This window comes from Theobroma umbraticum, unplaced genomic scaffold (genome assembly GCF_002168275.2).
Source record: "Theobroma umbraticum cultivar Fairchild unplaced genomic scaffold, ASM216827v3 scaffold_30.0, whole genome shotgun sequence".
In the NCBI taxonomy this organism is placed as follows: Eukaryota; Viridiplantae; Streptophyta; class Magnoliopsida; order Malvales; family Malvaceae; genus Theobroma; species Theobroma umbraticum.
Genome location: NW_018397254.1, coordinates 3,698,537 through 3,724,995, shown reverse-complemented (window position 1 = coordinate 3,724,995; position 26,459 = coordinate 3,698,537). Strand labels below are relative to the sequence as shown.

General features: G+C 33.9%; 5 protein-coding genes across 10 annotated transcripts; 4 read left to right on the top strand and 1 right to left on the bottom strand.

Moving 5' to 3' along the window:
* Window positions 1-2,374: 2,374 nt before the first annotated feature.
* On the top strand, window positions 2,375-9,662 carry LOC110425118 (polycomb group protein VERNALIZATION 2-like). Of its 2 annotated transcripts, none has more exons than XM_021439927.2 (15): window positions 2,375-2,556; window positions 3,457-3,630; window positions 3,959-4,014; window positions 4,759-4,823; window positions 4,943-4,995; window positions 5,385-5,438; window positions 5,521-5,580; window positions 5,951-5,997; window positions 6,087-6,220; window positions 6,419-6,680; window positions 6,928-6,976; window positions 7,509-7,592; window positions 8,514-8,593; window positions 8,787-8,876; window positions 9,315-9,662. In XM_021439927.2, the coding sequence occupies exons 2-15, from the start codon at window positions 3,505-3,507 to the stop codon at window positions 9,436-9,438; spliced, it is 1,284 nt and encodes a 427-aa protein (XP_021295602.1). In that variant the 5' UTR covers window positions 2,375-2,556; window positions 3,457-3,504; the 3' UTR covers window positions 9,439-9,662. The 2 variants fall into 2 exon arrangements, with proteins under 2 accessions (XP_021295602.1, XP_089640915.1); XM_089784789.1 differs by lacking the exon at window positions 2,375-2,556 and adding an exon at window positions 2,642-2,796 and having other exon boundaries at window positions 3,459-3,630.
* A 1,056-nt stretch (window positions 9,663-10,718) lies between these two features.
* Window positions 10,719-13,095, bottom strand: LOC110426225 (increased DNA methylation 1-like). Its single transcript, XM_021441405.2, has 7 exons — window positions 12,307-13,095; window positions 12,130-12,232; window positions 11,926-12,002; window positions 11,593-11,831; window positions 11,412-11,498; window positions 11,209-11,308; window positions 10,719-11,070 (listed from the first exon to the last, which is right to left on the bottom strand). Exons 1-7 carry the CDS (start codon window positions 13,093-13,095, stop codon window positions 10,822-10,824), a joined length of 1,644 nt encoding a protein of 547 aa, XP_021297080.2. The 3' UTR covers window positions 10,719-10,821.
* Window positions 13,096-17,755: 4,660 nt separating this feature from the next.
* Window positions 17,756-20,624, top strand: LOC110419674 (ATP-dependent caseinolytic protease/crotonase family protein). Of its 2 annotated transcripts, none has more exons than XM_021432772.1 (7): window positions 17,756-17,785; window positions 18,015-18,045; window positions 18,145-18,359; window positions 18,539-18,569; window positions 18,733-19,011; window positions 19,209-19,492; window positions 19,778-20,624. In XM_021432772.1, the coding sequence occupies exons 1-7, from the start codon at window positions 17,765-17,767 to the stop codon at window positions 20,471-20,473; spliced, it is 1,557 nt and encodes a 518-aa protein (XP_021288447.1). In that variant the 5' UTR covers window positions 17,756-17,764; the 3' UTR covers window positions 20,474-20,624. The 2 variants fall into 2 exon arrangements, with proteins under 2 accessions (XP_021288447.1, XP_089640742.1); XM_089784616.1 differs by having other exon boundaries at window positions 18,533-18,569.
* A 313-nt stretch (window positions 20,625-20,937) lies between these two features.
* On the top strand, window positions 20,938-25,033 carry LOC110419682 (ATP-dependent caseinolytic (Clp) protease/crotonase family protein). Of its 4 annotated transcripts, XR_002445484.2 has the most exons (10): window positions 20,939-21,232; window positions 21,324-21,493; window positions 21,708-21,782; window positions 22,206-22,296; window positions 22,424-22,475; window positions 22,592-22,695; window positions 22,780-22,856; window positions 23,253-23,421; window positions 24,248-24,346; window positions 24,461-24,838. XR_002445484.2 is itself a non-coding variant. In XM_021432778.2 (9 exons), exons 1-9 carry the CDS (start codon window positions 21,043-21,045, stop codon window positions 24,899-24,901), a joined length of 981 nt encoding a protein of 326 aa, XP_021288453.1. In that variant the 5' UTR covers window positions 20,938-21,042; the 3' UTR covers window positions 24,902-25,033. The 4 variants fall into 4 exon arrangements, 3 of the variants coding, with proteins under 3 accessions (XP_021288453.1, XP_021288459.1, XP_089639360.1); XM_021432778.2 differs by lacking the exons at window positions 24,248-24,346; window positions 24,461-24,838 and adding an exon at window positions 24,849-25,033 and having other exon boundaries at window positions 20,938-21,232; XM_021432784.2 differs by having other exon boundaries at window positions 24,248-24,838.
* On the top strand, window positions 25,011-26,281 carry LOC110419702 (AP2/ERF and B3 domain-containing transcription factor At1g51120-like). The gene has a single exon (XM_021432795.2). It carries the CDS (start codon window positions 25,011-25,013, stop codon window positions 25,947-25,949), a length of 939 nt encoding a protein of 312 aa, XP_021288470.1. The 3' UTR covers window positions 25,950-26,281.
* Window positions 26,282-26,459: the final 178 nt, after the last annotated feature.

Genomic DNA, 26,459 nt, shown 5'->3' with positions numbered 1-26,459 from the left:
TCAGAACAGACAGCAGCAGCATTTTGAATTGCGAATTAACCCTGGAGAAGAGTAAGACCGTATATAATGTGTACACATGACTTGGAATAAATCCGCAATAGCTGGCTTCTTGGCTTCTTCCTACCGTCAAAAATCAAAAGTGCAATATATATATATAGTATAAAAACAAGTCACAAACATTATGCCACAGAAATTAGGCGGGAAAAGAAACTTCTGTATCATTTCTGGATTTCTTTCATATGATCTATGTCGCATATATGAAGAGTAGTCAAGACCAAGGTGAACGGAAATTATTCCTGCTTAATTTAAAATCCTTCAAATTCTCAATACGACACTTTCAATCTTAGCATATCTTATATCACTTTGTTATTAGACTACAAACATTGTCCATTAAGTATTTTCATTTGAAGAAAACATAGTACAATAAATACAGAATCCCAATTCCCATGTTGCTGCGACTTTTCTAAGCATGGATGCAACAGACATGTCATCGTGGACCCAAAACGACAATCATGTTGAGTTTAAAGCGCCGGGTGCTCAGGATAATGTCTGCAATCTCCACCGACATCGAGCAGACGTGAACGAAGACAATAACATAAGCCTGCCCAGTTATCCACGTGGATGTTCCTGCCATGTACGTGGTAGCTTAATTTGCACGTAGAGCGGCGTCATTGGCTAAGGTTAAAGAGATTTGATGCTAATCATCAGTTTGGTGGGATTCCATATTTGCGAAAGTAATTTGATGTTCTTCTCAGGTTTGCATTCTAAAAGAGTAAAGAAAATAAAATTGAGGCAACTCGGATACTAATTTTCTATAATTTACTTTAAATTAAAGAAATTTCAATAAAAGGATTTGTTCAATTTTTAAATGTAACAATTGTTTTATACTAATGGAAGAACGAATGGGTTTGAATATAATTATAGAGTTTTGAAGATGAAAATATTTAAATCTATTTTTAACATTAATCTTGAGGAATTTTTTGTGATATAATGAGAGTGTTATGTTACCAAATAAGGCTGCATGAATGGGCAGGAAATCCAAGATCCAACCAAATATGAAATATGCATGTGGCGCACAGACATGCTTAAAAGGTTGAATGCTTAAATTGAAGTTCAATGTTTGACACTTTTTCAATTAAAGTAGAATATTTTTAATTTTTTATAATTAAAAGTTAAAGTGGTAGATGTCCAGCAACAAGTGCATCGTGTGATTGTCAAGTCGTTTTATTAAAAAGATTTTTTTGTCAAGTTAAAATTGTTTAAATTATGATGTGATGTAAAATAATCTTATTATGACGTGTAATAGTTAAATTTTTAATATAATATATAATAATTAAATTATCAACTTAATTTATGTTAATTATATTTTTTAATACAACGTGTAATAATTAAATTTTTAACATAATATACAATAACTAAATTTTTAACATGACTTGTAATAATTATATTTTTTAATATGATGTATAACAACTAAATCTTTAACATAATTTATAATAATTATATTTTTTAACATGATATATAATAATTAAAATTTTAATATAACATATAATAATTATATTTTTTAACATAATATATAAAAATTAATTTTTAAAAAATTATCAAAATATATTACAAAAATAAAAAAGTAAACCCCTTTTTATACAAAGCTACAGGAAACTCCAATGGAGTGCAGTAAGAACCCAACTCTGTAAGTCAAACAAACATAAACTTCCCAATAAAAGACATCAAAAAGCAAAACCATCCAAGGCATCTCCACGGAAATCACAAGAAGGCAGCGTTCCAACCTCCCAACTGGCATCAAAAAGTTCTCAAAAGTGAGAGGAGATTGTCATAATCACCAAAACATAAAATTTACCCCATAAAACGTAAACAAGGCATCTAGCCACTCATAAAGAGATCAACAAAAGGAGAATCACCAGCATCTCCAGAATCTCAAGTCAACAAAAGAAGCCAAATAAAATAAGAATCCAACAAACAATAGAAAAAGTAACAACAATATTTCTCAACATGTCATATCATCAACCCTCTAATTTAATCTTTAACTATAAAAAATAAAAAAATTAACCTTTTAATCAATATAATTAAAACATTTGATTTTTAATTAAAAAAGTACCAAAGCGTTCAATTCCAATTTGAACATTTAGCTTGGTTGGAAAGATGTAGAGGCCTGTTACCCATGTTTTGGGCCAAATCGACAGCCCAAAATGTCTGTATTTCCCGCTTTTGTTTCCTTGTGGATATTTTTCAACTTAATTTTTTATTTTGGGCCTGAAAAGAAAGAAAAAGAAGAATTCAAATCCAACATATCATAGTACTGGTCGTAGAGGATGATTTCCAGAAAGGAAAAATTCAGAACGGAATTAGTCAAGTGTAAATTTTTCCGTTGTAGCGTTGAAGGTAACCTAACATTTCCATTTTTTCTTTTATTTTCTTTTTTTTTACCTCTTCGTCCTCCCGCTCGTAGCTCGCCCACTGTTCAGAAACCGCCAATCCAAATTCCCCGGCATATTTTTCGATCTGTGGAAGCGCTCTAAATTATCCTGGTAAAAAAAAAAAGGTAATTCTTTTTTCTAGTCACTCGTTTTATCCATCGCCACCGATTCTTTTAACCTGTTCAACAAAATTCTTGGGAATTGTTTACGTTCAAACCTCGACATCAATTTTATCGTTCTTTTATTTTTAACATTTTCTAGGGTGTGATGGAGGTTTGATTTATCTGTGTTTTTACTTTGAAATTTGATTATATGTTCTGTTCGAGAATTTTCTATCGAATTTTTAGGTCGAGGAGAAAGCATTGTAAGTTTCATGAAGAATTATTGTTTCTATCATTGGCCTTTTAACTTTGTAGGATCATGTTGTTGTCCTTGTTGTAGAATTCATGAATGGTTTAATTGAGTAAGGTTTAGATATCTTTCCCGTGACTTCTCCATTTACCTTTGGACATGCAGGGGCAATATAGAACAGCAGAGAGTTTCTAGGTCACATAGTACTTGGTGTCTGAATTCGTGAATGAGCTTGGGTTTGCCTTTCATCTAACATAAAAACAAATAGGGACGTGATTTTGTTGTTAACTTGTTGCTAATTGTCATTTTTATCATACCACGAGTAGCTGATATAGACTCATATCAGAAACCCTGGGAGTACACCTTTTTAATACTTGAGGCATTGTAAAGAACTGCTGACATCGGACACGAGGCAAACCAGCCATGTTAATGAAGGCTTTGTATTAACATCCTTGTTAACTTTGGCTTGGTCTATATTCGTCTTCTTTATTTTCATTTGGGATATTTGAATTGAATGCAAAATGTTCTAGCTTGTTTGGTGGTTTGACTGATTAAGGTCATAATCTCCTTGGATGTTTTGAAAGATTGAGTGATATCTATCACTGCTCTTTCTTGTGTAGGATGAAAATTATAGTGGGGGTGCACGTTTTGATGTTTTTTCTTATTGTGATGTAGATTGCAGAATCTTGGGGTGTGGCTGTGATTATTTGGACTGCAGGTCATGTGCTGTCAAAATTCTTGCATGCATTTGTCTGCAGAAGAGTCAGATACAGCTGCAGAGAATCTCTTAGTATATTGCAAGCCTGTAGAGTTGTACAATATTCTTCATCGCCGTGCTTTGCACAATGTAATACTTTGCTTTTCTTTCTGAACATGTATCGCTTTCTTTGATCTATTTCATACTGGGAAGTCTTATGTAGATACTTTTTTTTGTGTGTTTTGAAAAGAACCTACTATTTTATTCTATTTGGAAAGTCTTGCTCAGATGTTCATCTTTTAGTTCAGATAGATTCGGTAGTTAATCTTTTCTGCAATAAGCCATGTAACTGCATGACACTACTTTGGGATTTAAGGAGGTACAATGCCTCATCTCATGGGTGTCAACTGTTTTAGGCCTTATGGGAAAAATTCTCTGTATTGTATACTTACTAATCCAAGCTCATTTGCTGCTTCAGCCTTCATTTCTTCGAAGATGTCTGAAATACAAAATACAGGCAAGGCATAGAAGGCGGTATGAACTTCCTTTTTAATATTTGTTCATTGCTGTCAGAAGTAACACTATGAATTCTATTAATGTATTTCCTTGAACTATGGTATTAGTGTGTTAATTTTGAGGCAGTGACTACTGCCTCAAGTCTCTCCATATAGATAATATATATATAGATGGTTTTTTTGTCTTCAAGTCAGGATGTAATTAAAGGCAGACAAGTATGGGTAGTTAATCGGAAATATCTTTTTCTTCCCTCTTTCATGCTTCTGAAAAGTGAAAAGCAGCAATATTCTCTGATGGTTATTTGATGTTTGAATTAGAGTGCCATATTTGTGAATAGTTAATTGTTTGTTGGCCAGGTGAGTTTTAGTGAATAGACTAGGTTCCAAGTTGTAGCATGATGAATTTGTTGTCGGAGTTGGGCAGATTCAGTACTAAAAGCATTGTCTTAAAACAGATCCTGACACAGTTTCAATGTCCTAAAACTCTCCTGATGTTTAAGCATGGCCCTGAATTTTTGAAGCCATACATAAATAGCATTAGTGAGAATAAAGACAAGACATTATTATCACAAAATAGTAACTTAAGTGCATAGTGATTGCTATAGTGCTGGTGTATTACTCCATTGATCTTCTACTTTATGTCTACAGCTACTAAACTCTTCATCTAGCAAAGAGTAAAGAAAAGTTCTGCATTTCTAACAAAATTATCTGGTTTGTTTATGACTTATTATTTGGGTAACTTACATAGGATATATTTTTGTAGGTTGAGGGCTGGAATTGTAATTTTCAACTATAAGGATTATGGCAATATGCTACAAAAGACTGAAGGTATCATGAATTTCTTCATCCTTGTAGAATTTTGCTTGATACATTATATTTTACTTAACCTTTACGGCGAAAATTGATTCATGGAGCTCTAATTCTTACATTCTATTTTTAACTTGCAGTAACTGAAGATTTCTCTTGTCCATTTTGCTTGATGCGGTGTGCAAGGTTTAAGGTGGATATTTATCTGTAGTCTTTGCTTGTCTTGGGTGCTTCATTCATAATTTTGATTGGTTACACCACATTATAGAAGTTGCAATTTCTCTTATTGAAGAGAACAGGAGGGGGGTGTTAATTTAAATTTCCCCTGCACATGATTAAACAAACTCATTCTCACATATATTAGAATGATTTTCATATTTTATAAATCTTTTTTCCAAAATATTGCAATTTGTTCTATCCAGGCATTATTCTGATTCTTTTGCATTAAAGACTCACTTTCCCTAGTTGAGGTATTCTCTTGATAGTATCAGCCTTGGTTTTTATTAGACATGCAGAACTTTTTCTATTTTATCAAACAGAACGCTTGTGTGACACTCAGCCAAACTTCATTTTTGTTGACAGGGTCTGCGGTATCATTTGTGCTCATCACATGACTTGTTCAACTTTGATTTCTGGGTTGGTAGCTTAAATTGTAAAGTCACTTGCTACTCAATTGAGATTTTCTTGAACGACTATTGAAAAGACAATTACATTTTAGGTCACAGAGGAGTATCAAGTGGTGAATGTCTCTGTGAAAATTGATTTAATGGTATCTGAGGTAAGAATTCCCTTTCCATCCTAAAAGTATTTTAGTAGGTTTCCTATTTTCCATTTCTGTTCAAAATTCATGCTGAAGCTAAGACCAAAATAAACAACAATCCTGGACCCTTCAAAGATGGTAGGTTATATTTAAATGTAGACATCATGGCAAAAGTGGAAGTAATGGCTGTTGGTTTGGGGTGGGGTGTTGTTTATTATTAACAATGGTTGAAAAGTGAAAATAAAATGCATATCATTGTTATATGTAGTGCATTTTCTTAGTTGAACAAAATGAAGTGTGACTAGTCCTGTGGCTTTCCCCTAATTTCTATCAAGAAGCATGAATGACTTCTTGAACTTTAATATTCTGCCAAATGTTCTTGTTACAGACTGTGGCAAGTGGAGTAGACCCACGAGTAGAAACTTTCTGCTTCTGGTAGGATATATTATTTTGCTCTTTCAACTGCCATCTGCTTGCTGGTAATAAATGCTGCAGTTGAATGGTAAAAACAATTTCATGTACAGCTCGAAGCCTCGAAGGCGTAGGTCTACGAACCCTCTTCAGAGTGAGAAGAGTGTCAATGTACAATTTTTGGAGTTGGACTCACCCCAAATGGCCAATGAAAGCAGGCAGAATGGATTTCTGGAGAAGGATGATGGTACATTTCCAGTAACACTTGTTATAACATTTATATATTTATCTTTACATTTTATGCTTCAGTCTTAGATATCTTTTATAGTGCGTGAATGCTTTACATCATGAAATCACCATCATTTGGTAACTTTTAAGTAAAAGATGCTAGAACAACGATTCCATAATTACCTTTCTTTGATATTGATTTTTTAACTCTGTGAAGGTGAGAGGGTTTCCAAGTCAATTCCTGTTGAGAGAGATATGCAGAACGGATGGCATGGTGTGGAAAACTATGGCGCTGATTATACTAGTGCAACAGAGTGTGTTGCACCGGTTGCAACTAGTTGCAATGGTCCAGGAGTTTCAATTGCAATGGCTCAATCTCCCGTGGAGCCTGACTGTATTAAATCATTATCTGCAAATGATACAGCTGTTCCTCCTGCAAAAACAAGGAAAATAATGGCAGAACGATCTGAACCTAGGAAGTATGTTCTCCAAGGCAATGCTTTTCCCCAGTCGATTCCTTCCTTGTTTTTGGAGGCCTTTTCTGTTATATTCTTTCCCTCCTGTTTAATTGCATTGCTCAATATGCTTTTCCCTCTCCTAATTTTGGTTTTTTTCTTCGGTTATGTTTGCTAATAGCAATTGTTATCTTTTCAAAATATCTGAAGTTTAGGCATGCTAATAATTTTTATTTTTATCTTTAACTTTTCAAATGTTGTGCTCTCACAGCCGCATGCTCCTGGTGAAACGCCAATTCTTTCACTCACACCGAGTTCAGGTGATTAGTTTTAGCTATCTTCTTAGGCTGATTATGCTATTAGTTTTGTCATGAACATCCATGTTGTGAGATCTCCATTAACAAGAATTCATTTGCATCCATATGAGTATAAATGGAAGTAAAAACAAGTCAGCTGGCATGCAGTAGAATTGAGAGGCAAATCTACTCTAACTATTAATCTTATCTTGGGTTCAAATGTCATCAGATCTCCATTAACACCAATCTATTCCCAGAAATACATGTGAACAGACTCCACCTTACTTCCTTTCATATTTCATTTGTTAATTTTCAGATTTTGTTTGATGTGACACTTTGGTCAGATGACTTTACTCTTTACGCATGAATTTTCCTTGAAAATCTTTGATTGTGTTCTTGGGCTTCTGATTTTTTTTTAATGCGTAGTCAGATAGGCCAAGTATGCTTAATAGGTTTCCATCGAGAGCTGTTTATCGTTCTTATGATTTTTTCTGTCTATAATGTATAAATTGTTTCTCCATATGCACTAATATGTCTCTTATTGTTTTAATTAAAGCCAATGGCATTAGACCAAGTAATGTCAGATAGGGACAGTGAAGATGAAGTTGATGATGACATTGCAGATCTTGAAGATCGCAGGGTAAGGTTTATGATTTTGCATCAAAATTTTTACCTTTTTTCCTGATCTTCTCATTACAACAATAAACCTTGCTGGTCTAGGCTTTAAATTTGTGGAATTTATATCAAAATTCTTAGTATTTTATAATGTATTAGAAGAGTTTATTTGCCTGATTCTGTCTCTGTGAAATATAGTGCGAAAGGTTTTTCTGGATTTGTGGTTAATGTCATTTATAAATTCAACCATTCAAATCGTGATAAGGAAGTAACACCAAGTCAGTTTGCATGCAGTAGAATTGAGAGGCAAATCTGCTTTAGCTATTAATGATTTCTTCAATATGAAATATGAAAATGTTTGGGAAAAATTTGACCAGTGATCAATGGTGTAAAATTTTTAATTCAGTTATTGAACTAACAGGAAGAAATTTGTTTCAGCATTCTGAGGGCAAGTGTGGAATTGAAAAAGAAAATGTATTTAAATCACTCTTGATTTTTGTTGGAGTTAGAGTAACTGGTGAACAAGCATTTCATATTTGGGTTTATAAATTATCAGTTGTCAGAGGAAAGTAAGGCATTAAACAAATAGTGATGGGATGGGTCAGACAATCAGTTCTCTTCATTTGTCTCAACTAATAGTAGGTTGCTTACTGTTTGCTTCTATTGTACAAGCAATACTTTGTTCATCACTATAAATATAAGTATATAACAACAGTGACCAGAGTAACTAGGAGAACACCTGCTTGTTTATTTACCATTTGCTTGATTGATGATAGTCTGGTTTTTTGAAGGTGAGAAATTGTGGTTTAGAATGATGTGTATTATGTTTGATTGGACTTCAACTCAATTGGGCTACGATCCTAGCTCAAGTTGCATCTTTGATCAGATGTTCTGGTTACTATACTTTTGAGAAGTGAGAGGATAACATAAAACCCATATGTGACAGATGCTTGATGATTTTGTGGATGTTAGCAAAGATGAGAAGCAGCTCATGCATCTTTGGAACTCGTTTGTTAGAAAGCAAAGGTAGCCTGTGCTTAACACTTCAAGCTTTCTTTTCTTTTCTTCTTGCCGATTGAATTCATGGTTATCATTAACTGTTTTTCCCCTTATTTTTACTAATTCGTTTCCTCCAATTGTTGTATGTCAAGAAGTTATAAGAAGATTTTAGTACTTGAGGTGCGACACTTATTAAAAGGTCTCTTGATTCATTGGACAGGGTTCTGGCTGATGGTCATGTTCCTTGGGCATGTGAGGCTTTCTCAAAACTCCATGGGCAGGAGTTGGTGCAATCACCTGCTCTCTTTTGGTAATGTTCTTGAAATATTCTTACCCATTTCTCTACAAGTTCATGTTTTTTGACTGCTAAGTTGTATTTTGCCATCAATAGTGATAGCCACTTCATTGAGTTATTTCCTTTGAGTTGACAATTTATGGGCCATGGTAGATAGAGGTGATAAAAAACCAACTGTAAACAGCCCAACCCCACCCAGAATTTAACATACTGAAGTGTTTCAATTAATTTATAAGTAGTTAATCAACTTATAAAAGGGTATACATGGCAATCCCTTGTGAACCGCTTTTATAACCTATATTCCATCCAAAATCTCGTTCCAGAATACTGCAAGTTTGATACTTGTAAAAATCGTAAAACTGTGTTTGAAATGTCTTCTCTAATTAAAAATAATTGCAAGTCATTGTGATCATTTATATATGTATTTGAAGTGTCACATGCTTTCCGGTTCAGGTGTTGGAGGTTGTTCATGATCAAACTTTGGAATCATGGTCTTCTTGATGCGGGCGCAATGAACAACTGTAGCATTATACTTCAAAGATGCCAAAATGAGGGATTGGATGCTATGAAAAGCTGAAATGAACAATTTTTACTCAACTTCAGCATCAGGGTTTAGAGATGATACAGTGTATGCACACTGTTTTTTTCTCCTGATCATCCCATTCATTCCTTTTCCATTCTTTCTATCACAATTTGGCCAGAATTGGTTCTTAAATATTCTTTCTCATTGTTGTAATGGCAATACCTTATTCAACACTGGCCTTAGGTTTCACCTTTTTAACATAAAGAAGTTGACTGTCAGTCTCTTTGTTCTTGCTCTGAGTATATGTTTTTTTCTTCTTGAATTTGCCCAAAGCAAGTTTTTAACTTAATAAAGACCATAAAGAATCTGTCCTTCCTCAACCGGTCTTCCCTGTGCAGCCAGCAATGGCTAAATCTAATTTCACTGTGTAATTTAAATTTTAAATTGAAATAATTAAAAACAACAAATTAATCTCGTATGTTTAATTTCCATTTATTAAAATAAAAATTTATTAATCAATATGATACCAACTAATTATTTAATTATTTTCATATTAACACCAAATTTTCTTAATTACAAAACAACATATTTGTTAAAGTAAAAGTACTGACTCATTGTCTTTTCCAAGTCCTCTCGCGACAGTTAAGCACGTCAGTGATGAGTCTCTTTATGGGATTTTTCCTGGTTGCCTGGTTCTCCTGGGGCTTGCTAATATCCACCCTTACCAATATTATGAGTCCCTTGTTGTGTTGGAGTCAGCCAAGCAATTTGGGTCGCAGCGTTTTCATGATGATCAATGATCAAGTCCAAGGTTGAAAACTTACATCCTAATTTATGCAGTTCTGGTTTATTCCTAATTTTCCATTCACCATTCTTTTTATCTGGCCAGCAATCGGTCCTTAGATATTCTTTCTCGGTCAGAGCGAAGAGAGGAGCTGTAGTTGTTTTGGGACAGGGGTATTGGGAGTGTATACTGATTTACAGGTTAAGGGCATACCAACCAATATCCTTGTTGTTCTGCCTGGTTGCTCGACATATCTCTTGCAAAGGGGAAAAATAATTTCCCTGCTCTTCAATGATAATCTTCTTATAATTTTCCAAAAAGAAAAAAGGATATTCTTTCTCCGGAGAAGTGAAATCTTTCTTCTCCAGGGTTGTAACATTCAATGAATACTGGGGCTTGGGTTCATAAAAGAAAGACCCGAAAGGATTAAAATTAGTTTCACTTTTCTGAGAAAGAGAGAGAAAAACCAACAAATATATCATATTGACTAGGCAAACAATCCATTCATAAAATATTTATGAGAAATCCAGAAAGCGATAAAGGGGGAAAGGTCTGCAAGCCTGCAACTAGTATAAGCAACAACCCCATGTGTACAGCATGACTAGAAACTGCGTTGAAACAAACACTGTGATTCTGATTGCTGAAGATAACTTTTAAATGGCATTCAATGAACCTTCATTGGTTTCGGAAGGAGAAGGACCACCGTTCAAGTCAGGAAGCGTCGACAAGGTCTTCTGCAGTCTCACGACTGAACTTGGGAACGTCACAGTATTGTACTGGCTGAGCTCCATTTTCAAGCGGTCCTCCTCGATGTTGGAGAAAAGATACTTCTCCGTCCACATGCCAGTAAGTTGTTGGAGAGATGGAATCACCAGCTTCTCAACTTTTAGATCGCAAAGGACCTGAAGATCAAGTGTATCCATCAGCATTACGACATGTTTCAAGCAGCATATACAGATATATGACTATTACTTAGCATATCATACTCAAGCACTGATGGGATGGAAATCGTTCAATTTCGCAAAATAATCTATGCTTACAGATTCAACGCAATTTTCCAGGGTGCGAGCCACCCCTCGACGCCTGAATTCTCTACGGGTTCCGATGAAGGGCATCTCAGCCAACCTTTTTCCATGCACCCTGGAAAGCATTGAGTGAAGTTAACTGGAATGGCATGTTAAAGGCACGTGTGCAAACGCTATCAGACATGCATAGATTTCATTGGATGAGAATTGAGAAATACCTTACGCTTGCAGCACAGATGATTTCGTCATTCTTTTCCAGGACAGCAGTATAAAAGCCACTAAAATTAAGACGCGTCAAGTTGGACCTGAAAGCCATTGCGTAATTCAATGGGAGGGTAAGAACTTCTTTAAAGAGTTTCTCAAAGAGATTGAAAGTAAAGGCTTCGAACTGATCATTACCCAATATTGTAGACAATACTTTGCACAACATTGGCTTTTGAATAGCGGTCTATGGATGACACGAAACATTCGTTCATGACCATCCAGGCGACAGCAATCTTAGAGTTGACCACTACCTTGTTGTAATCAACACCTGCATGGGCAGTGAATATCGGCTCTGTCCGCTGGAGTAGAGTCCAAGAAAGGCCACCGACAAGATCATTTCTAACTCCAAGCATGCTTTGTAACCCTTCATATATCTTTTGTAAACTTCAAAGTCAGTTGCTTTTTCCAATATCAAGGCTTCCAAAAATGATGGAGAAAAATCTGTAGCTTTTAAATTGAGGACAATACCTGCTTGCAACTGTCTCCACAGAACAAGGAGGTCGGAGAATTCAGGTCCAGCTTTTCTCCTCCACACTTGCAATGATCTGTAAATTGGTTTTCTCAAGTTATGAAGCAGGAATAGCTGTAGAGTTGTGACTTGACAGGAAATCATGTTAAACAGGGAGCAGATTGAATTTCCTTCATAGCATTGGGTTAAAAAGTACTACATACATTGTTTTTCGCAATGGGTACACTTCTTTAAAGTGCCATCCCCGCGGGCACAGTATTTGCAGACACAATATGGACACAGCCATTCATCTCCGGAAATGTTGTCCTGTCCCAATTTCAAAAACATACAATTAATTACTAGAATATAATGAAATACCATATAAATCAAATCCTTCTTACCCCCACGAAAATGCAGCTCGAATGACACGTTGAGGGACATCTTTCACAGCAAACCAAGTTCCCTCCATCAGCACAAACCATACAGGCATCATCACTTTTGTCAGTAGCTTCTGGTGCAGGCTGTACGTTGTTGTATGCACGATTTCCTTCTTCCTTCCTATCTACCCATGCTTCTATTTGGCATTCCAACAAGGAAATCTGTGACGATGCCAAAAATATATGCTGGTAGGGCTTTTTGGTGTCACGTCCGGCATGGATCTCAAAGTCTCCTACTGTAATCACACGAGAACAACAGTCACATACAATGCCCTCCGCTCTGATTTTGCCTCCTGCCAATATACGTCCAGAATCCTCATCAACGTACGAGACTTTTTGATGTTGTCCAACTATACCCAAGCTTATCAACCAAGCCAATACAGTTCTCTTATATATGCATCCTACAGGCGACTGCGAGATATTCTTTCTTTTCCTCCTCGTACATCTCTCCTCTATGTTGCCTAGCCTGTCTTCTGCCCCATTGGCCTTTGCCTTTGGGGGCCGCCCTGGCCGCCTTTTCTGCGTGGTCGCAGCATGCTTGCTGGAACTTGCAGGCGCAGTATCTCCTATTCGGATACCACCACCCCTCTGTATTGCACCAGATGGTCTGCCATTGTTCCTTGCAGGCATAGGCTTCCCATAGTCGGGGTCAGAATGAGTAGAATCATTGCTTTCATTATCCGAACCGCTTGTCGATCCCAAATTAGGAATCTTTTTATTCAGAAAGTCCCTTTTCCTCAAGTTATAAGCCATTGAGCTTTCCAAGTCCATGCAATTGCTCCGATAACCTGTTTCTGTACCTGAAACTGAAATGAAGGCAACTTGGCTGCAAATAGCAACCATGAGAACAATTGCAAATAAAGTACCAAATTCAAGTTTGTCCCATTGTTATTATGATGCTTGATCTGTTTCCATTTCCAAATTTATTTCCGGAATTAGTTTTTCTTCTTCACTTAGATGTTATTAATTTATAGCACTCATGAAACAAATCTCAAATATCTTTGTAAAAACATAAAACACAGCATGCTTTTCACTTTGCAATTTGTAAGCTAGTGCTGTATTAACTACTTCTGGACCCTTAAGCCCTGCCCATTTTATAACCAGCCTCATCTTGTATTGAATGATCATACTTTTAAATCAATAGAAAATTTTACAATCAATTTAATTTTCTCTTTACCAGAAAACATAAAATTTTGAAATCTTTTAAATCTTTTTTTTACCCTATGTTTGTAGATTAATATTTAATTAAAAACAACTTAAGATCCAAAAGTACCTTTGACTTCTAAATGGTAAGTCCATGAAGATATGATAACAACTAATCCGATGGGAAGTTATAAAAAAAAAAATAAAATATTTATTGATTAAAACTGTATTACAAAGAACAAGAAAAAACAGTTGATGCTAAAAGTTTAAATAGAGAAGTTCAAGATTGGAAAATAGAAAAATATCAAAAATATATATAGAATATAAACATAAAACTTTTGTCTAAAATGGCATTACTACCAAAATATAAGCGCTTCTTTCCTTTTAATTTTCGTTTTTTTGGGGGGCTTGGAACACCAACCATGACTAGATCTATTCAATTTTGGAGATACACATTTAGATCCTTAAGCTTTATTCATAAAGACCATAAACCCTTCAGCATGGTGAGTTAAACAAGTAATAATAAATTTCATTTTAATTGTGAAAGCAAAAGAGTATTACCTACAATTTCTTTGAAAATAATTCTTGCTTTTGAATATGCACTTGATTCTCTTTAAACGTCCGTGTCCGGCGATTAAGATAAACGATCGGTAACTTCCTCGAACAGTTCGAGACACAACGAAAATTTGTTAGTAACAAATATATTTGAAAACAGATATCGACTATATTTGACGAAAATGATAAAATTGCATATATTCAAAAATTCAGAAAACGCTTTATCGAAACAAATTATTTAGGGTTTAGAAAGGTTACCACGGATCAGCCAAAACTATGAAGCTGCTTAGGCTAACATGAGGGAGTAGTGCCACACTGCATGCAACTATATCTCGCACAGTGTTTAACTCTGTGAAATGGTCGAGAGAAATTTCAAAGTAATATTTGTTCTGATAATTTTCTTAAGACGATTCACCGGCTTTATAGAAAATATCGCCCACTACAGATAAGTATAAATTATTAAGAAAAGAGCAAAAAAAAAAGGCATTCTGGCTATAGGCGGTATACATTTAAGATTTTTTTCTTAATTTAGCCTACAATTGGGAAAATTCTACTAATATGGAAGTGAATTCAATTTTTTTGGCTTTTCTTCTAATTATATATGAACTATTCTGTTTTTCATTTATTTTATATTTGAAATATGGTATTAGACAGTTGGAATCTATTTTTTTTGCCAACTATGGAATTATCATTAAATTTGTTGCTATAATAAACTTCCCATGTATGGAAAAAACTTCCCATGTATGGAAAAGTTAGAATTTTTCAATAGATGTTTCATTGTAGTAGGTAGTGGGGTTTGGTGAAAACCATCTTTTGACACCTTAAAATTGCTTTGACTAAAAGACTTGTTTGGAATTTGAATTTTTTTATTTTTTTAAATAATATATTTTAATTCTTTATTTTTAATAGAGAAAACATCAGAACTTTTAAGGTTGAAAATGAAAATTATATGTGATTTTGCATTATAAAAAGTTTATGAGATGGCAAACCTTGAGTTGCCTTGGCTGATATGCTTCAAACATTGATCATCCCAACAAAAAGTTATGGAAAAGTACATAATCAAAAGTGAAGTAAATTATCTAAACCTAAACCGATTATTATCCCCATGCAAATAAAATGAAGTACAAATTTATTAAAATTTCAAAAATTTGCCCTACCAATTTAAATTGATTTAAAAAGTGATAAGTCAAATTCAACTTACAATAGACCTAAAATGTTGTAGAATCCTAGATGACCTAAAAGGTCAACTTCAAATGTCTTAAGTTCGAAAAAAAAAATTTTGACATAAGATCTAAAGAAAGTCTTTGAATTATTTAAGAAAATTTAAATAAATTTTCATTCTTTTATTAGCTTAAATCGAATTTTTATATATTTTTTAAATCAAACAAGCTCTTTTAACCAATGTTTAATTAATTCTTATTAGTCAAAATGTTATTTATCATTCAATATCACATGACATCAACGTGATATAATGACATATTATAATTGATGATGATATGACATACTGATTTAGTATAATTATATGATCATGTGACTTTTTTATCATCCACATCCACACCATATCAACATTGGATATAAAATATTAAAGTGTTATTTTAATTAATGACTATTAATCAATCATAAGTTATAAGGGTTTATTTGATTAAAAATAAAATATATACGCTTGATTGAATGCAATAGAAGAACAAAAATTTATTTGAATTATTTAAATTGTTCAATTTGTTTTTCAAATATTATGTTTTATATTTTTCTAATTTATTTTTTTCAAATGGTATATATGATGTATGCCATAGATCATGTGTCATTTTCCCGTTGACATGCTTTTGTATAAATAAAGTCATGTAATCAATCCAGATAATTAGTGTTTGGTAATGGCGATTTTCTTATTGTTCAAATTATTACAAAGAAGTGAAAATTAGAACAATTAAGCAACATTTTTCTTTTGTAAAAAAAAAAAAAACCAACATTTGGTTATGATATTTACTTCGTATATCTTTTGGAAGTATAATAAAATATCAATAAATTAACACTCAATAAATTAATAATCTTTTATTAAATAATATTTTTTGTAGATTTCCACTTGAGACAATCATTTGCCAAATTTATAAGATAATACATTTAAAAAAAACGTATAAATCTTTTTTGATATATAAATTAATAATCTCCTTATACATAAAAATTATATATATACTTGACTCGATTAGGAGACCTCTGTAAAATATGACTCTAATATTATTTGTTTATTTTTGAAATTAATGTCTCATTGGACCTCATTTCTAACTTTTTTTAATACATTAAGAAGCTCTGGTATAGTATTATTGTATTATAAGAGAAATTTGTTATTGCTTGATAAATGCTCTGACAACCTCTTGATTATATTTGATATTATTATTTAGCTCACTTGCAAGTTAAACTTTTTTTATATCTACTATTGCAATTGATTTTGGGTGCACTTTAAATCTTTTATGTTGTATTTATATAATAATTTATACATTTTTTTTGTTATTGTTGATTTCTTTACAACTTTAAGATAAAAAGTTATTGTGTTTAGTTTACTGTTTGTGATATTGTATTTTTTTTTGTAGATATTTTACTTAATATAATGTTCATGAGTACATCAATCAAGTATACATCAGATTTAATTTTAGTTTGTTGTAAAAATGGATAGATTTACAATTTCTATTTAATAAGATTAATTACATTCATAAATTATTTTAGTTAAATAAATATATAGAATAATAATAATTCGTAATGAAGTAATATTTATATAATTATAATATGGAATATATGTATTAAATTCAATATTTTGAAAAAAATAAAAAATATCTTAATAAATTAATTTTTTATTAATTAATATATAAATTAACAAATTATTAATTTATCAAGTAAATAATATCTCAATTAATTAATAAATTTTCATAGTCTCAAGAGTATTAATTTATAGAGGTTTTACTATAAAAGTAAAAATGTTAGTGAGTATTTTATGATGGGTTACCTTGTATTACCCAACTTGTTATCATACCCAATTAAGTAAGATTAATATATTTTATAATCTAGTTCGGATTGTGATATTATGTACTTAGTACCTTAACTTGATTATAAATAATTTTTTTATGTTAAAATTTAATTTATTTTTATGAACTAATTTTAATTTATGAAATTAATTTTTAATTATAATAAAAATTAATTTTAATTAAATATAATGGACAGTATGTAAGATATTTAAACACAAGTTTGAATTACAATTTAAAATTTTAATAAGATATTTATGACATTCGAATTTCTTATTTAATAATAAAATTCGAATTGAAGTGTCTTAAAATAACTATACGATACTCATTTACATCCTTAAGTAAAAGATGAGTCTTTATATTTTTTCAAACCAAAAATTTTGTAATTTTCAAAAATATAATACTACCTTTTAGAAATTTGTAAACTCAATATTTGAAAAGAGGTTAAATCGATTGCAAATTTCGCACGTTTTTTCGGTAAAATAGAAAGGGCATGTTTGGTTACCGGTCAAAATCAAATACATTTGAACAAAGATACTGCGTTGAGTGGTTAGTCTAAAATCTATGGTACATTTATACGAGGATCAAACAGCGACTTAGTAGATGAGGCGCCAAAGTAAAATCCCGGGAAATTTGAAAATGAAAGAACAAAAAAACCTTTACTTATTAGGCTTTGCTTCTTTTCAATAAAGACAGAAGGAAAGAGAGTTTTAATGGAGGATTTTAAATCTGAGGTATGGATGAATTTTATTTTCAACCAATTTCCTAAATTTCCAATCGTAGCGAAACCTATTTTCCGTTTGGTTCAAGAGAAAGTGTAGGAAAAATAATTGGAATACTGGGTATTGTAGCAACAAGTTTCTCTCTTACTGGGTATTGTAAAATTCCAAAAGTTAACTATTCTTTTTTCGTGTGAAATCCATTTTTCTAACCCATTGTTTATTTATTTATTTCTTATCGTAGATTTCGGGTTCGTCATGCTCCATTCCTTCTGGTTAGTTTTTCTTATCTCCAAACTTGAATTTAGAATTTTTTAAAGATTTAATTTCATTCAAGTATGAGAAAATTTATTATTATTATTATTTTAAATCAGAGCCTCCTGATATACGGAACTGGTATTCAAGTTACAAGTACGAGTCTTTTGTCTTGGATACATGCGAAAATTTCGGAGGAACATTTTCAGAAGAAAGGGAAAGTGACAAAGATGAATTGGTGATTGGAGAAATTAACAGAGAAAAAGAAGAGAACTTTAACGGGTCTGGAGAAATTAGAAATGCTGATGAACATGGGAACTTGAATTCTAATGAGGTATTTTCCATTTGTTGATTTTCTATTTTAGGCATTCTGGGAATCTGCGGTTTTGTTGAATAGTATGTTTCTTTAGCCCTTCATTGTATAATTTTTTGAATAATTCATGAGAATTTAAGGTAGTGTAGAGCTCAAAGTTTTTTTATATCTAACAAGTTTTTATTTTTTGCTAGGTTCAGGATACTCTTCACTCCCCTTCAATCCTTTCTGGTATGTGTCACTTTTTCCCTTTTTGAGATTTTACTAGGTCTAAATTGTGTCCAGTTGTTGAAAAACTTTAGGGAAGGAAATTAAGACTAGGAGTTGGATACAATGCTTAATTTAAGCATGTAAAGATGGAGTGAAATTTGTTTGTGTTTTCATGTCCTTTCAGAACCTCCTGACATCAGAAACTGGTATTCGAGCTATGTGTATGAATCTCCTTTGTTGGATACGAGTGATGGTTTTAGAAGTTATGTTTCTGGAGAAAGTGAATGTGAGAAAGATGAACTTGCCATTGGACAAAGCATCGAAGATGAAGCAGCAAATTTGGGTCAAGAAACGGGAAGCACTTGCAAACCAGATGCCTCTGAGAAAATATGCTCAACTAAATTGGTCAAATGCAGTAGTTCTTTAGTAGATAGGAAGAATGAATCACACTCTCTCTTTTCGGGTTAGTGTCACTTCTAAATTCTTAAATTTTCACCAAGAACTTTATAGTTGTTTAACTGGTTAGGAAATCTTGGGGGAAACAAAGAACATATGGAACACCATTCTCTTTTTTTATTGTTTTTCAGTCATCAAATGAGGCATGTGAATATCTAATCCAAGTAAAGGAGTAGTGATGATTGCTTGTGTTTCTTCTGTCAGGACCTCCGGATTTGGGATTTTGGTTCTCAGACTATGTGTACGAGTCTCCTGTCTTGGATACAAGTGATGAATTTAGAGATATTCTTTCCGAAAAAAAAGAACCTAATGAGGATGAATTTACCGTTGAGGAGAGGAAGAGAGAGAAACAAGGGAAATTCGACACAACAACAAAAACTAGACATAGAAATGAAATGGTTGTTGTTAAGAAGATGTGGGCAAATGAGTTTAGGAAATGCAACAGCTCCCTAAGAAATGATGAGCAAGAAAATATGTCTATTAGTAAGGTATTCTTTCCATGTCCCTGTGCGTTTCCCTCTCTTTTCCCATTTTGATCTCTTAAACTTTCTTAAATAATCATATCAATTTCTGTTCTGAGGCCTTAAGAAAGGAACGGGATTATGACCTCAATTCTCATCTTCTGTGTAGCTAAAAGTGGTTCTATGACCCAATGTTTGAGATTCTTGAGTGTAGTTATTTACTATTCAGTGTTGCGGAATAGTCCTTTTACTCAAGGATGCAGGAGGATATCTGTATATGGCTCTATTTATCTTGTCCAGTTGGTATTACAGGATTTGCACTACGCTGGAGGAAAGGAAAACCTTACTTGGAAGGGTGATTTGTGTTTTGAGAAGATCTTGGATCCAATCTTGGAAGTCAAACAAGTGCGAGGTAGCAGCATCGATTCAAACAAAGGTGTTGAAAACTCAGGCTTTAATGGTGGAGATTTCCTATCTAAACTTGAGAAAGCTGATTCTCAATCGACAGATATCAGCAGAAGTGCAGGCGAAAATGATCGAAAATCTTCAAAGAAGTTGATTAATAGGACGGGTAGCACAAAAAAGAGCTCAGTTACTAAAGTTGATCTTGCATCACATGATCAGAGTCAGGATTTCGATCAGGTCAGTGGAGGTAATCGGAGAAAACCAACCCATGGAAGCAATGACAAAGAGAATGAAGGAAAAGACATTGCAGAAGATGGTTTTATCACTACAAGCAAGAACAAGTTTACAAGAAGAAATGATGAAAATTCTCTGGGAGAAAGGGGAGAGGTTGTGTTACAGTGTTCAAGAAACAAAAGTAGTAATATAGCAGGCGGTGAAAGGGGTGCTGTCGTGAAAAGAAAGGTGTTGGCAGAAACAACCAATGTTCAACGCTGTGAGGCAATGGAGATCACTGGAAAATGGCGTTGTCCACAGAAAAGCAAGCCTCACCGTGGCCCTCCTTTGAAGCAGCTTCGGCTTGAGCAATGGATTCGCAGGGTGTGACCCTGCGAAAAAGGCCTCATTTGCAGAAATCTTCTCGTCGCATGCCATGGAAGATCCTCTGTCATCTACTTTTCAACCTGAACTCCCTTATGTTCAGAAACTGAAAATTACCTTGTTCGGGCATATTCCTAATCAAACCAAAGGCATTCCAATTTCCAATTACAACGCTTCCATTATTCTCTATTCACTCTTTAAATGATTGAATTACGTGTACATAAAATTAAATAATCAGAATATTTATATACTCAAACTTCTCTTAGGAATTATAACTTTTGATCTTATTAATTCTTTTATTTTCTACCAAAAAATATTATTTTGTTATGCATCAACTTAACAATGCTAAAAATAAATAATACAATAATATTATTTTATCATCAATGTATTGAGATGAACGGTGCGTTTCACGGGCATGACGTATCATTGACTACGGATAGTCAGACCGAGGGAGTCGATTGACGAATCTCCCCCGGTCTCCCGCTGATAATTGAAAGAAGAAAAATCAAAACACCGTTTCTCTGCCTCTCTGTAATTATTCAATTTCAACTCCTGCACAAAAAAAGAAAAGAAAAATGGCAGTAGTAACCGCACTAACCAAATCGCTGGGGCAACACTGCGCGAAAAGATTGAAACCTTCCATCTTTCCTCACAAATTTCCTTCTAATCACTCTCAGTGCCAATTCCAAATACTCAGAACTCTGATTTTGGAACCCTCTTTATCCGAATCTGTCAAGCTCCACCGCCTCCCCGACTCCGATTCCGGTATAATTTTTTACCTTTCAAGAAATTCTCCAGTTTTAACTTATTTTTCTGTCGTGTTTAAGTAATCTTAAAAGCTGAGTGCGACGAACAGGAATTGTTGAGGTTAATTTGGATAGGCCTGGAGCCAGAAATGCAATTGGGAACGATATGTTGAGAGGCTTGCGCCAGGCCTTCGAAGCTATCGATGGAGATTCCTCTGCTCATGTAGTTTTGATCTCTAGCTCAGTTCCCACTGTTTTCTGCGCTGGCGCGGATTTAAAGGTATTCGCTTCCTTTTTTTTGGCTTCTGAAAGTTAAAAAGCGCTAAATGTTTTTAAAAAGTGAAAATTTTTTACTTCATTTCAACTGATAGTATGGTTACTGGAAGTAATGACGAGGAAATTTCCTGCTTGGAAACGATATTAAAGGGTTAAGCTTGCGTTAAGATATTGTGAGTTTCAGATGTTAATCTTGTAGTTTGCCCTTTGATTGGCAGGAACGAAAGAAAATGACTGCTTCTGAGGTTCATTCATATGTCAACTACTTGCGATCCACTTTCTCATTAATAGAGGTTAGTCCTTATTTTACACCAACGTGTTGTATGATGGTTGATTGTCTTGTTGTCACATGGATATTGAAATTTTATGAGCATCATACATTGTAAGTAACACTTAAACTAACTACAAATATACACATTTTAAAGCATTGAAATACACAAGTATATCTTGGGTGTTCTTGATGTGCTCTTAGAAGCAAATTGTCTTGTTTCCCAAATATTGTTCTTCCTAAAGCAGGGTCTGGGGTTTAATCATTTAACATTTTTGCATAAAGTGTTGCTTGCGAGATTAACACATTTTACCATTAACTGGATAAATGCCGCGACATTTTCAAAAATGTTCTTCTTAACTAATGCTGTTATAGTTTTTGCATCATGCTTTGCAATGACCTTCATTTAGATTGGGTGCTCACATGGACTACTATTTATTTAGTTCAGGAACTTCAAATTCCTACTATTGCTGTTATTGAGGGTGCAGCGCTGGGTGGAGGACTTGAAATGGCTCTGTCATGCGATCTTAGGATCTGCGGTAGTTTTATATTTGTAATCATTTCATAATTAGCTTTATTTGCTTCTAAACTGTTTTCTGTTACATGGTTTTTATAATTTTTTTCCTTATAATTGTTTTTAATGGCTTTTTCTCTAAAATTGCTTAGGGGAAAATGCAATATTGGGCTTGCCTGAAACAGGACTTGCCATAATTCCTGGGTATATGCTTATCTTGTTTCAGTTTTCTACATTATATCTATTACTTGATCCAGTGTTTTTGTTCTTGTTTGTTAAAATCTGTAAAGGTGATAACTCATTGGCCCTATGTTTAACAGTGCAGGTGGGACTCAAAGACTTCCTAGATTGGTTGGAAAATCAATAGCAAAGGAACTTATATTTACTGCTCGGAGAATTGGTGGCAGGGATGCAATGTCTATGGGTATGCATACCAACAAGCTGCATTTTTTCCCCTTGTTTTCGACCTGTCCCGCTCAAATACTGAACAAGGTCTGTGGTATTGCAGGTCTTGTCAACTGCTGTGTTCCTGCTGGTGAAGCTCATCCCAAAGCTTTAGAAATTGCTCGGGACATAAATCAGAAGGTAAAATCTATGGATCCTCAAAAGTTTTCTTGCTTGGAACTTCATGTGATATATTCTTCTGTAAGTTCATTCAAATTAACCATCCATGAATGTTAGTTAAGCTTAATCAGAAATGCAAGGGCTGCAACTATAATCTGTTATAGCATTGAAGATTTTATTGTTTTTATGCTGTTGCTAGATTGTTGATACTCTAATTTTGTTCCACTAATTGCCCTTGTTTTTATTTCAAAGAGTGAAGGAGCATCTCCTGATTCTTTGATTACCAAATATGTAGTGTGTTCATTGATAATGCTGACCTCATAACTTAATGTAACAAAGAAGTCATTGTATTGGAAAAAGAATTGTTTGTGACTTTATACAAATTCTTGAACATTCAAATGGACATATTCTTAACAGGGTCCAATAGCAATAAGGATGGCAAAGAGGGCTATAAATGAGGGGCTTGAGAGAGATATGACCTCGGCTTTGGATTTGGAAGAAGAGTGCTATGAACGGCTTTTAAATACAAAAGATCGCTTGGAAGGCTTAGCAGCATTTGCTGAGAAGCGGAAGCCAAGATATAATGGTGAATAAGAAAGACTCAGAATCTTACTTAATAACAGCTTCCAACAGGTTTATTATGGATGACAGTTATCATTTTGTTTTAAATTTGGGTCCTTTCAGAAGTCTGTATGTTGGATGAACTCTTTATAGTAATTAAAATGACAAATAAATTACATAAACCTTGTGTCTGAAAGTCAATTCCATTGTGGTATGAATATTCGGTGTGATAAGCAGCCTCGATCATGTAGGAAGCTGTTTCGGAGTTCTAAATCCTCACTTTTCCAACCCCTATTTTTTTTTTTTTTGGAAACATAGATGTAAGTAGTAAAAATCTCAGTCAAAAGCTTTAGAGTCCCAGGGAGGCATAAATTTTCTTATCCTGATTTGAGATTGAGCATCCTATTTGTGGAAACGTTTACTATTGTGGACCTCTGGAAAAGCAAGCTTAAAATAGTTCTGCAATCATCTCTCACTTGGACAAACCTAATTGCAACTACTTATTGATTCTTGTTTCAATAAGACAAAGGATATTATCCACTTATTTACTTTAAAAATTTTGCAGAAAAAAGGTTTAAGATGACTATGAACTAGTATTTTCCTTGAGTGAGTTTATCCATTGTCTATTCCATAGCTGCTGCTATGACATCAAATGACTCAGTTTATAATTGTATTAATTGCGTATACAGCCTTATTATAAATAGTACTACTAGTATTTTAAACAAGAAATTGAGTTTGGCATAGTGTGCAATTGACTGGGATATTGATGAATGCTGCAGATGATCCTATAGAAGTCAATATGGCAATGTTTGAAGTCTGACAAATCCAAATAATGTGTTTTAACATTACAGGCAAGTAGATTAATGAAAACATGTTTGTTCCCAAATTAGAAGAGAGGAATATAATTTAAGAGCCTTTACTATCGACAACTCGTGTTGTTACCAAAGAAGGTAATCAGCTTATGATGTTCCTGAATTTCCAGCTAATGTTTTGTCACATTATGCTAGGTAAGGTATTTTTTGCTTTCATCATAAAGGTAGTTTACGAAATTGTCGTGTTTGTAGTATGGCACCAACTTTGGCTTCAAGAATTAAAGCCTACAAGTCATAAGGTAGCAACTGTGTCCTTTGTTCTCTGGATGAGAAGTTTGATAATGACACATGCACGAGCTGATTCAGGTGACATTTAGAGTAAGGATTCTAGTTGCATGGATGGCTCCTTAATTTATTTTGTCAATACTGCAAAAGCCAAGGACAGTTCAGTGATAAGCTTGTGATAACTCTTCCGTGTAAAGATCATTTTAGAAATACAGTCTCAACTTTTTGTGAAACTTACTCTGACCAAATTGATGTTTTGTACTTTCCATTCTTGTTAATATCTGAAGTTCATTTTAAGGAAGGCAGTGATAGATACCATAACAAAATCACCTTTGATGAGTTTTCTTGTCTGCAGTTACCATAACTGACCTTTTTGCGTGTTGGACTTGTAAGTTGCTATTCATGTAAGTGATTTCTCCTTATTAACGGCAGCGGCCTAAGGGTTTTTCACCATCAAGCCTTGTCTCTTAGTCTTTTCATTTCAAAGAGGGAGTCAGATCTGACTCAAAGAAAAGGCATGGTAGGAAGTTCTGACTCAAACAAAATTATCCCATGTCGGAAGACCTCACAGTACAGAATGAGAAGCAGCTGCAGCAGTGGCAGGATTTCCTCAAGATTCAGAGGGGTACTCGCACTTAATAATAGTAAATGGGGTGCTCGGATCTCCCTCAAGTACAGGGCATACTGGCTTGGGACATATCAAGTGGAAGAGGAGGCAGCTATTGCTTATGATAGAGCAGCCCTCAAGTTGCAGAGAAGTGACTCTCCCCTTAACTTCCCCTGGAAGATTTACACAGCTCAGGAGAAATTATTCCAGAGTTCGTACTCAAATGAGGAGATCCTGAGTATGATCAAGGACAAGACATACACATCTAACTTGATCAGTTTCCTTGGACGGGAATCTCTTGTAAGGAGACGTATGTCTGGCTGCCTAATAAACGCTAAGGGAATTTCACATCAGTTGTTATTTCATAAGAAGCTGACACAGACAGATGTTTCTCAAATCAAAGGCTTTCACATCCCCAAGGAATATGCATTGCAGTACTTGCCCCCACTTGACAACAGCTCAGATGGAGGTCAAATGAGAAATGACTCGGTTGATCTAACTTTCTACGACAAATTTTACCGTCCTTGGACTTTCCGCTATTCATATTGGTGTAGCACCAAGACCTTCCTGTTTACAAAGGGCTGGAGACACTTTGTTGCAATGAATAACCTGAATATTGCAGACACTATCATGTTTTATGGATGTGCCTTTGTAGAGGAAGGACAGAGCAGAAACTTTTACATGATCGATATACATCGGAATGATGCAGCAAGTTACATTGTTGGCAGGGATGCAGAACAAGGAATTGGTGCACAACCCAACATTATTGACAATGGTGCACATGTTGATGGAATCAGTGGAGTTGAGAGAAAAAATGGGGTTAAGCTTTTTGGAATCCAAATAGCTTAACCACAAAACACCATCCCTTGGCTAGTGCCGTTCTTTTCCCCTTGCTTTTTCTATGCTCTTTCATTGTTGGATTAATTACTTTTCTTGTGCTTGAATATCATTTGCAGACTATCGTGTGGGAAATTATCGTTTCATGGGTTTGTTTTCTTTCTGAATTATATTTTTATGGTCGCATATTGGTTAGCTTTGTGAACAGGAAGAAGCACAGTTCAGCGAGGGCATGTCGGTATTTGTGTTAATTTAATATTTTGTTAGCATAATACTTAAAACAATCTTGAATTATTCAAAAAAAGTTAAATTAAATTTTATATTTTTATTGTGTTTAAATAAAATTTTATATTTTATTTTAAATTAAATAAATTTGATTAACTTTTATATCTCACGTGATGCTAATATGGTATATTAACTTGTTATAATTAAGTAATGATATGATATGTTAATATGACATGATAATATGATTATGTAATATTTTTATTTTTTATTATAAAAAATTAACATGTCATATTAATA